The 12,053-nt window shown below is 33.1% G+C and overlaps 1 protein-coding gene across 1 annotated transcript in view; it reads left to right on the top strand.

The window, feature by feature from the left end:
• Positions 1-4,665: 4,665 nt before the first annotated feature.
• The window catches only part of ntrk2b (neurotrophic tyrosine kinase, receptor, type 2b), a 30,865-nt gene continuing 23,477 nt past the window's right edge, over positions 4,666-12,053 (top strand). Inside the window, exons 1-2 of the mRNA XM_087792246.1 lie at positions 4,666-5,113; positions 8,440-8,514. Coding sequence (XP_087648372.1) covers positions 4,890-5,113; positions 8,440-8,514 — 299 coding nt within the window. The 5' untranslated portion in view covers positions 4,666-4,889. The remainder of the gene's footprint in view (positions 5,114-8,439; positions 8,515-12,053) is intronic.

Raw genomic sequence — 12,053 nt, forward strand, 5'->3', positions numbered from 1 at the left:
ACAAATCAATGCTTCCTTTTTACTATACTCTGAGGTTACCATGACAACAGATACAAATCAATGTTTCCTTATTACTATACTATGAGGTTACCATGACAATGGATACAAATCAATGCTTCATTATTACTATACTCTGAGGTTACCATGACGACGGATACAAATCAATGCTTCCTTATTACTATACTCTGAGGTTACCATGACGACGGATACAAATCAATGCTTCCTTATTACTATACTCTGAGGTTACCATGACGACGGATACAAATCAATGCTTCCTTTTTACTATACTCTGAGGTTACCATGACAACAGATACAAATCAATGCTTCCTTATTACTATACTATGAGGTTACCATGACAACGGATACAAATCAACGCTTCATTATTACTATACTCTAAGGTTACCATGACGACGGATACAAATCAATGCTTCCTTATTACTATACTCTGAGGTTACCATGACAACGAAAACAACTCAATTTTCAACGTTTCCTATGACAAAAATTATTATCAAAAGAATTAAAGTTAGTTTACAATAAGTAATGATCAAAAGCATGATAATAAACACTATAAATAAAAAATATAATTATAAAAGCACGTAATTGTGAAGGAAAATAAAGCCACAAAATGGATGTTTTGTTTTTTAGAATACCAAAAATACTGAACTTTTCTCTGTTCAGAATTTAGTCATGACTAATTGATTAAAGTCCAAAAAACAACAATTCAAAGTATCAGGGGTTTTATTGATCTGTGGAAAGTATTTCTCGATGATGAGTTTTGTAGTTTCACTCGTAAGAACTGCGTTAATACATGAAAAGCATCTTCTTTGGAAATGATGTAACGATATATAGTATTTGTTTATAAAATAATCTTCATCACTTTAACTTCATCTAAACAACACGTGCTGAGGCAACAAATCAAGTTGTCACTAGTTGTCATGACAGGGTGATGGTGACGAGGAGTCACCGCGAGTCTTTATTCCAGCAGGGGGATCCATCACACCAGCGAGTACAGGGAGTCACGTGACCCGTGTACGAACATAAAGTTGCCGTTGACCACATATATTCTAAGAATTATTGAAGTATATCTACAGTATAATAACTAAATCAGTCTCATTAGAATATTAAATGCTTGAATTTAACATTTAAATAGTTTTTTTGGAAATGTTTCCATTATATAATGTATTTATTTTTTTAAAAAGCCGATAATTCATATGTTGAATGTTTTTATTTAATAATATATATATGTTTTTTAAAGCTCGTATTGATATTCTTATTCCAATAATTCAAAAATAAATGTCAAATTCAATATATATTTTTTTTAATTTCTAATCTTTTAAATTCAATGTATAAATGTGGGTGTAATAAATGAGTATTATTTGTAAAGCCTCTTTCGATGCCATCAGACAATACTAATAGAGCACCGAGATACTCGATCAGAGTTTAAACCAATCATGTGATGCGCAGGCGATCATGTGATGTTTTAGGAGCGTGCTGCACTAATATAACACATTAAAAAATGTTAAACTCTATTTATTTACATTTATTTCATAGAATATCAAACTCTGTATGTAAATAATAAGTTCATTTTGGTAATAGTTAATATTTCAGTTACAATTACTTCAGCATTTAAAAATATAATCACATTATTATAATATTTATTAACATTAAAACCTTAAATTGCTTAAAAATGGAACAAAGAAATAAAGCAACAATTAAAAAAAACATGGTGAGAAATTGGATTTAAATGTAATTTGATGTCTTAATAAAGCTGTCATTAATCGATGAAGACTTTAAGATGTTAAATTAATTTGTGTTTCATATTCTCTGCCAGTCACGTCACAAAATATACCGTTGACTTGACTCGGGCCGTGGATCATGTCTTGCGGACACTCGAGGTGCGTCGGATCCATTTGTGGCCGAGACTCGACAGGAAAGTGCTCGACCTTCCTTTTTGTCAAACGCCACAATTGTCTTCGCGCCAATAAAACTTGCGGCAAAACGTCTGAAATCATGTCACGAGACAGTATATCTTAGAAAACCTCTCGGCTGCGACAAAACCATTGATTTTCTCGCTTGTTTGAAAGAAAATACAATTAATAATTCATGAATAAAACAATTAAAGAAATGTCATGTGAGTTAAGAGTTTGCTACAAGAGCTCTGGAAATTAAACATATATTTAAATTCTTATACAGTGTGCTCGAGTTTTTTGGGTAAGATGAACATTTTGGTCACAATTACAAGTCAATAGATATGTGAATATTTGTAGTAGTTTAGTAGTTTACTAGTATCTGGTTACAAGAGAAACTTTTGAGAGATAATAAACAGAAATAAGAACAGAAAAGATTAAATACATTTAACATAATCTGGCTTTTTTAAATAGTAATTATTCATTTTTAATTTTAATACAAAATAATTTAAATTTTTCTATGTATTCTTTAAATATAAATTAATGACGACCAACATTTTTTAATTGTATTTTCTATAAACCTACCTTTTAAAGTTAAAAGACTTGATGATTATATTGTTAAAAAAGGCTCACAAGGTTTTTTTAATAAAAGATAACAGTATTTACGGTAGTCGTGCTAAAAATATATATTTTTTTAAATATGAAAAACACTAAAAAAAGGAAGCAGATTCACCTCCTTTCCAGGGTTTCTACGTGTTGGAGACTTTTAGATGACAGTTTCACCACAAACCACTTGAATAACAAAAAAAAACATTCAAGAAAAAGAAAGTTAGTTTTTACTAAAGTCAACATGCTTTTACTACCAAATATTTTTTTGTAAAACTTTATTGATCACGTATATCGAGCAATTCTGGGGTCACCAGAGGTCAACTCTTGTTTTTCATGAACGTATTTGACAAATTTATTTTTGTTTGTTTGATGTTTTATTTTTTGTCTGTAGTTTACCTGCGAGTGTGAGTCAATTCTTCCCTAATATAACCTGTTTTTTTAACTTAAATAAATAAATCTGATCCATCTCAACTATACAAACAATGTTATATCATCGATGAGATTATAGTCACTTCCTGTGTATTTATTTTTTAAAAACTTGAGAAGATAAATCAAGTTTAAGACCCTGGAACTGAATAAAAGAGAAAACTGGGTCAAACTCAACGAATACATCACACTCTAGGGTTACTACGATGACCTACTAAAACCAGGGGTCACCGGTCTTGGGGGTTTATTTTCTGATGATTTTTCTCAATATATTAGACACATTTATTTATATTCTGCAAGTTATTTATGGATTTCTGCAGTTTTACTGAGAATAATCTTGAATTATTTCACTTTAAAATCGGTTTTATCTCAACTATATCATCAACTTCATGTTTAACCAGTGAATGTTGAACAATCTCTTCATGTTTAAGAACCTAAGATGATAAAAAAGATGAACCAAGAGTCAAATTCAATGAGAAAAACAACATTTTTTTTGTTTTAATAGCAAGTCATTGATCGTACATTATATTGAATCGTATGTTGGATGTGCTTAGTTTTGTGCGTCAACCGCGTGCACATCACACTCTAGGGTTACTTCGATAACCTACTAAAAACCAGGGGTCACCAGTCTTGGGGGGTCTTTTCAGGTGATTTTTCTCAACATCTTAGACACATTTATTTATATTCTGCAAGTTATTTATGGATTTCTGCAGTTTTACTGAGAATAATCTTGAGTTATTTCACTTTAAAAATCTGTTTCATTTCAACTATATCATCAACTTCATGTTTAACCAGTGAATGTTGAACAATCTCTTCTTTTTTAAGAACCTAAGATGATAAAAAAGAGGAACCAAGAGTCAAATTCAATGAGAAAAACAACTTTTTTTTTGTTTTAATAACAAGTCATTGATCGTACATTATATTGAATCGTATGTTGGATGCGCTTAGTTTTGTGCGTCAACCGCGTGCACGTCACACTCTAGGGTTACTATGATGACCTACTAAAACCAGGGGTCACCAGAAGCCTTACTCTTTTGGGGTCTTTTCAGATGATTTTTCTCAATATCTTAGACACATTTATTTATATTCTGCCTTTTGTCTATGGATTTGTGCAGTTTTACGGAGAATAATCTTGAGTTATTTTACTTTAAAATCTGTTTCATTTCAACAATATCATCAACTTCATGTTGAACCAGTGAATGTTGAACAATCTCTTAATTTTTAAGAACCTAAGATGACAAAAAAGAGGAACCAAGAGTCAAATTCAATGAGAAAAACAACATTTTATTTAATTATATTATTATATTGAATCGTATGTTGGATGCGCTTACTTCTGTGCGTCAACCGCGTGCACGTCACACTCCAGGGTCACTATGATGACCAAGAGTTTCGTGATAGAAAAAAAAAAACAACACAACCATCACGTCTGACACACAAAACAAGTGTATCTGAAGTGAGAGAGGGAGGGGGGGGAGGGGGGGCGCTCGTCCTCGGCGATAATCGATAGACGGATGCAGGTATCCTCCACACACACATGCGCGTGCACGCCGCAGCATCCACGCTCACCGTGTCGCTCCCCCCCTCCCGCACACACACACACACACACACAGCAGAAGGTGGACGGCCCTGCCTATTGATCCTTCCCGCGGAACATCTGGACCGCGTCACGTTCGGCTCCCCGCGGCGCGGATCAGCATCAGGACCAGTCGAGCGTCGAGATGCAGCAGCAGCAGTGATGCGGAGGCCGGTCATCGTGATTTAAACCTCGCATTCCTGCGCGCGTGTGTGTGCGTGTGTGTGTGTGGCTTTCTTTTTTTATTTTTTCTCTCCGGAGAAGGAGGAGGAGGATCAACTTTCGAGGCAGAGGCTGGTGATTTTTTTTATTTTTTATTTATTTTGCTGTGTTTTCCTCGGCGGAGGAGGCGCGAGCTCGCTGGGACACCTGCGATGGACTGGCGGGCGGGATGTGGCTTCATGGCTCGTCTGGGCTCGTCGGTGCTGATGGTTCTGATGATGGTGCTGATGGTGCTGCTGAGATGCAGCGACGGAGCCTCGTGCCCCGCGACCTGCACCTGCAGCGTTTCAAGAATTGTTTGCATCGATTCGTCCGAGCCCGGGATCGAGGATTTCCCCGCGCTCTCGCTGGACGACATGGAGAACATCACCGAGATGTAAGTGTGTGTGTGTGTGTGTGTGTGTTGCGTTTACGTAACAGTGCGAAGGTGTGTTTGAGTCTCGACGATTTTTTTTTCTTCATGATTCGAGGAGGAGAAGAAGAAATGTTGTTGACAGATCACACACGAGATGACATGTCTGCTGGGATCTGCTGCCCACAGTTATGTTATCTGCGTCAGTGTGTGTGTGTAGGCCCGTGCGTGCGTGCGTGTGTGTGTGTGTGTGTGTGTGTGTACCTGCTACAACCCCTGCACAAGTATGCAACAGCATGGACCAGACTTCTCCTCTGGACCAGTGAGATGTTCAGAAGTGTCACCGCCTGACCTTCGTCTTCTGGTCCTTCAAACATCCATCCTCGTCCGTTAAGAACCTCTTGTTGTTGTTTGAGTTGTGAGTTTCGTCAGAGACTCGGAGTAGAGCTTCAGCTGCTGTGGGTCACGAGATGGAGCAGGAACTAAACACGTGCATTTCTGTTAAAAAATAACTGAATTGTTGCCAATTATAACTTCGTTATAACAGAAAATAACTGAATTATCCCAGAAAATAGCTAGTTATACCAATAAAATAACGTAGTTATACCAAAACATAACCTAACTGTACCAAAAGAATTAGATGATACCAGAAAATAACTAAATTATCCAAATACATTTCTTATAATAATACAGAAAAACTGAATTATATCAAAAAATGACTTAGTTATGAAGGAAAATAACTTAGTTATACCAAAAAATAACTGAATTATACCAAAAAAATAACGTAGTTATACCAAAAAAATAACGTAGTTATACCAAAACATAACCTAATTATACCAAAAGAATTTGATGATACCAGAAAATAACTAAATTACGCAAAGAAATTACTTAATAATAACAAAAAACTACCAAAAAAATAACGTAGTTATACCAAAACATAACCTAATTATACCAAAAGAATTTCATGATACCAGAAAATAACTAAATTACCAAAAGAAATCACTTAATAATAGAAAAAAAACTACCAAAAAAAACTACTTAGTTATAAAGGAAAATAACCTACTTATACCCCAAAAAAAGTATTATACCAAAACATAAGTTAAATATATATATATATATACCAAAAAACAGCTTAGTTATGCCAAAAATAACTTAATTATCCAAAGAAATACTTAATAATACCAAAAACAATTACTTAAATATACCAAAAAATAACTAAATTATAAAAAACAACAACAAATTAAACCGAAAATAACTTAGTTATACCAAAAATATAACTTAATTAAACCTAAAAAAACAAAAAAACATGATAATAACACATTTATTTGACATGTATTATTGTGACATACTTGAAGTTTAAGTTATTTGTTTTTTATTGTCCTTTTTGTGAATATTTCTCAGAATCAGAAACTTTTATCGTCAGTTTTGTAAACACAACAATTTTATTGCGCCTTAAATGAATCAAAGTTAATATTCAGGAAAGAAAACAAATGTTTTAAATGACAGTTTTGTATATATATTCAAATATTTATATTCTTCTTCTCTCTTTGTACTCCAGACTCCATGGAAGTTTTTAAATGGAATAAAAATGAGTAGATTTTCTACTCTACGATTTGATCCAATAGTTCTACTTCAGGTCTTATATTAGTTAAATATCTCAGTTTAGATCATTTAAAACAAACACAAACCTTCATTATTATGTAATAATGTTTCTTATTCACCGTAAACTTCTTGTATTTCTTGAGAAAATCTTGATGATCTCGACAAAAACGCTTTGGATTCTGGGAAAAGTATGAGATACTTATTGCTTCTCATGCGAGAGTTAAGAGTTAAGAGTTAAGAGTTAAGAGTAAAACATTTAGACGGAGCAGGTGTAAATGTTTTCAACAGCTTTATATTATGATTCTATGTTATATTATTCAATAGGATGTGATTTATTACTTGATCAAAACCAAAACCAGATTTTTGCTGTTATTTTTTTGTCCATTGTTGAGTATTTGTCCGTCAAAATCATTTGAAAATATATATATAGTAATGATAATGTCACGACATCGTAATCATTACTGACAAAAATCTTGATTTTTTTCTTTTGTCCGTTTTGTCTTTTTTAAAAAAAATTAAACTAACTACTATTAACTAACTTACTACTATTAAACAAACGATTGGTTCATCTCCCCTGTCAACATATTTTTGTCCTCAATTTTTTTCTTTTTTTTTGTATATTTATGTAATTGTTTTTGGAATAATTAAGTAATTTTTTGGTAGAATTCATTTTTTTTGTATAATTAAGTAATTTCTTTGGATAATTAAGTATTTTTTTTGGTATAACTAAGTTGTTTTTTTGGTATATTTAAGTTATTTTCTGGTATGATTACGTTTGTTTTTTTTGTTGGTATAACTAAGTTGTTCTTTCGTATATTTAAGTTATTTTTTGGTATATTTAAGTTATTTCTTTGGTATAATCAATGTTTTATGGTATATTTAGGTTATTTTCAGGTATATAATGTTCAGTCCAAACTATTGCAGAAAAGTTTAGAACCAGCACAACATAGAAAAAGAGGAATAAAAGGAAAGCAAAACATTCTGTTGAATCATTAAAAGACAAAATGTATTTAATTTGTTCTTTGATGTTTCTTGATGTTTCCTGGTTTAGAGTTTATTGTAAAATAAACTCATTCAGTTTCAATCCAATTGTTTTGTTAACACACAAAACTTAACTGATAGAGGATGTTTAGAGATTGAAGTGAAATTAGCTCCTTGGCTGAGGTATGCACTCTCTCTGTGCTTTTTAAATACATTTTTCATTTATTCCTATTTTTAATCAATATATTCAAGATAAATACGTTTTTTTCTTGTTTATTATATTTTAATCTTATCACATTTGGTCCTTAATGCTTTAATCATAAGTTTTTAAATCACTTTTTTCAGCATTTGAAATATCTTTGCCTGGCTTTGAGCTTAATGTGGCAGAATCTGGAGAGAAAAACATTGAATGAACAAGAAAACTAAAAGTTCTTGTAGATGAAAACGACTTTAAAATATAAAACTGATGTAGTTTGTCAATATCTGGAGAATTATTGGATCGAAAGTGAAAATGCTTTGAGTTATGATTCATGTTAAAAAGTCGGTAAAAAGAAGTTTTGTATATATTGTTTATAAAGATCTGATGAACGGATAACCTTTGTTTACGACTGAAGTAATCCTGATCCTCATGTTTCCATCATGACTCGACACCATTTTAAAAACAGCTCAAATCAAACCTGTGATTTAAAAGGTTCCAGCAGTTTAAGACGTGAATTGAATGTCTCGTGAAAAACATGTATTTTGTTGACCGTAGTTCCTCTTCACAGATTCATCTCCCACCAGAACGGACTGTTTGAGATCAACGAGAACAGTTTGAAACACTACGTCAACCTCAGAAACCTGTGAGTATCTTTCACCATGTTTATAGGTTTAAAAACTACATTTTGGACGTGAGAAATAACTGGTTCCATGTTCTGAGTGAGACGAGAAGTGAAATGGTCTTGAATAGTAAGTAAGTAAGTAAGTAATATTTATTTATATAGCGCTTTTCGAGACCAGGGTCACAAAGCGCTTAGACAATCAAAACAATACTCTTGGATTGTTTTCAGGCTTTCGGGTCACCTTGACCCAGAGACAACACAAGGGATACCACAAACACATTTGTTTTCAGGCCTTCGGGTCACCTTGACTCAGAGACAACACAAGGGATACCACAAACATATTTGTTTTCAGGCCTTCGGGTCACCTTGACTCAGAGACAACACAAGGGATACCACAAACATATTTGTTTTCAGGCCTTCGGGTCACCTTGACCCAGAGAAAACACAAGGGATTCCACAAACATATTTGTTTTCAGGCCTTCGGGTCACCTTGACCCAGAGAAAACCCAAGGGATACCACAAACATATTTGTTTTCAGGCCTTCGGGTCACCTTGACCCAGAGAAAACACAAGGGATACCACAAACACATTTGTTTTCAGGCCTTCGGGTCACCTTGACTCAGAGACAACACAAGGGATACCACAAACATATTTGTTTTCAGGCCTTCGGGTCACCTTGACCCAGAGAAAACCCAAGGGATACCACAAACATATTTGTTTTCAGGCCTTCGGGTCACCTTGACTCAGAGACAACACAAGGGATACCACAAACATATTTGTTTTCAGGCCTTCGGGTCACCTTGACCCAGAGAAAACACAAGGGATACCACAAACATATTTGTTTTCAGGCCTTCGGGTCACCTTGACTCAGAGACAACACAAGGGATACCACAAACACATTTGTTTTCAGGCCTTCGGGTCACCTTGACTCAGAGACAACACAAGGGATACCACAAACATATTTGTTTTCAGGCCTTCGGGTCACCTTGACTCAGAGACAACACAAGGGATACCACAAACATATTTGTTTTCAGGCCTTCGGGTCACCTTGACTCAGAGACAACACAAGGGCTAAAAAACTTTTACTATCAAGCGCTCACAGAGTACCATTGTTGTACTGATACTCTGTACAGATACTGTACGGTGATGGTAGCACAGACACTAACATTAATAACCAGGTCCAATAAAAACACAGATTTCGGTTCTTTATTTTGGTTCGATTTCCACGTCACACTCCTAAACACAAATGACTTTTAAAAAGATTGTGTTTTATATATTCATAAAAAGATGCTAGCCACAATGGTACTTGTACAGTCTCACGTATACACAATGTTACTTCAAAAGTATACTTATAGAAGGTAACTCAGTCTGTTTCAACTGGCAAAAGTTTGCCCCCAAACAACACTGACAGAACATAAACGCAAACAGTCACTTTAAGTTTTTAGAACTGGAACTTTCACCAGCAAATGATAAGACATTTTAAAGGACCGTCAGACGATTCACTCGATTATTATCATGGAAGTAAATAAATATTCCTGTTGACATCTTTGAAGATACTTCACTCAGAGTCGAAGTAAAGCAAACGTGGAGATTATTAAGAGATCGAACCAACGAGACAGTTTTGTAAATAAATATAAATGTTGTTCGTGACCTCGACTGATTTTAGTTTGACTCACAAATGTACTCATGAGTGTGAGACCGAGATAGAGAGTCAACAAGAGGAAGTATCTGGTCGAAAGAAAAGATGATATAATGTGGAGGAGGTTCAAGAGTTCATTGATCAGGAACTGAAAGTAAAGTAGAGATTCTCACGCTTTGATCTGAAAAAAAAGTTTTTTAATCAAACCGCAAAGTATTTTTGTAATCAAACTGCAAAGTACTTTTGTAATCAAACTGCAAAGTACTTTTGTAATCAAACTGCAAAGTACTTTTGTAATCAAACTGCCAAGTATTTTTGTAATCAAACTGCAAAGTATTTTTGTAATCAAACTGCAAAGTACTTTTGTAATCAAACTGCAAAGTACTTTTGTAATCAAACTGCCAAGTATTTTTGTAATCAAACTGCAAAGTATTTTTGTAATCAAACTGCAAAGTATTTTTGTAGTCAAACTGCAAAGTACTTTTGTAATCAAACTGCAAAGTAGTTTTGTAATCATACTGCATAGTACTTTTGTAATCAAACTGCAAAGTACTTTTGTAATCAAACTGCAAAGTAATTTTTCAATTAAACAAGCAAAGTAGTTTGTAAGCAAACTGCAAAGTAGTTTTGTAATCAAACTGCAAAGTACTTTTGTAATCAAACTGCAAAGTACTTTTGTAATCAAACTGCAAAGTACTTTTGTAATCAAACTGCAAAGTATTTTTGTAGTCAAACTGCAAAGTACTTTTGTAATCAAACTGCAAAGTATTTTTGTAATCATACTGCAAAGTACTTTTGTAATCAAACTGCAAAGTATTTTTGTAATCAAACTGCAAAGTCGTTTTGTAATCATACTGCAAAGTACTTTTGTAATCAAACTGCAAAGTATTTTTGTAATCAAACTGCAAAGTAGTTTTGTAATCATACTGCAAAGTACTTTTGTAATCAAACTGCAAAGTATTTTTGTAATCAAACTGCAAAGTATTTTTGTAATCAAACTGCAAAGTAGTTTTGTAATCAAACTGCAAAGTAATTTTGTAATCAAACTGCAAAGTATTTTTGTAATCAAACTGCAAAGTAATTTTGTAATCAAACTGCAAAGTACTTTTGTAATCAAACTGCAAAGTACTTTTGTAATCAAACTGCAAAGTAATTTTGTAAACAAACTGCAAAGTATTTTTGTTATCAAACTGCAAAGTATTTTTGTAAACAAACTGCAAAGTAATTTTGTAAACAAACTGCAAAGTACTTTTGTATTCAAACTGCAAAGTACTTTTGTAAACAAACTGCAAAGTAATTTTGTAAACAAACTGCAAAGTAGTTTTGTAATCAAACTGCAAAGTACTTTTGTAATCAAACTGCAAAGTACTTTTGTATTCAAACTGTAAAGTACTTTTGTAATCAAACTGCAAAGTACTTTTGTATTCAAACTGTAAAGTATTTTTGTAATCAAACTGTAAAGTACTTTTGTAATCAAACTGCAAAGTAATTTTGTAATCAAACTGCAAAGTACTTTTGTAATCAAACTGCAAAGTAATTTTGTAATCAAACTGCAAAGTACTTTTGTATTCAAACTGCAAAGTACTTTTGTAATCAAACTGCAAAGTAGTTTTGTATTCAAACTGTAAAGTATTTTTGTAAACAAACTGCAAAGTAATTTTGTAAACAAACTGCAAAGTACTTTTGTATTCAAACTGCAAAGTACTTTTGTAATCAAACTGCAAAGTAGTTTTGTAATCAAACTGCAAAGTAATTTTGTAATCAAACTGCAAAGTAATTTTGTAATCAAACTGCAAAGTACTTTTGTAATCAAACTGCAAAGTACTTTTGTAATCAAACTGCAAAGTAATTTTGTAAACAAACTGCAAAGTATTTTTGTTATCAAACTGCAAAGTATTTTTGTAAACAAACTGCAAAGTAA

The sequence above is a fragment of the Callionymus lyra genome, chromosome 5, assembly GCF_982586985.1.
Source record: "Callionymus lyra chromosome 5, fCalLyr1.hap1.1, whole genome shotgun sequence".
NCBI classification, from domain to species: domain Eukaryota; kingdom Metazoa; phylum Chordata; class Actinopteri; order Syngnathiformes; family Callionymidae; genus Callionymus; species Callionymus lyra.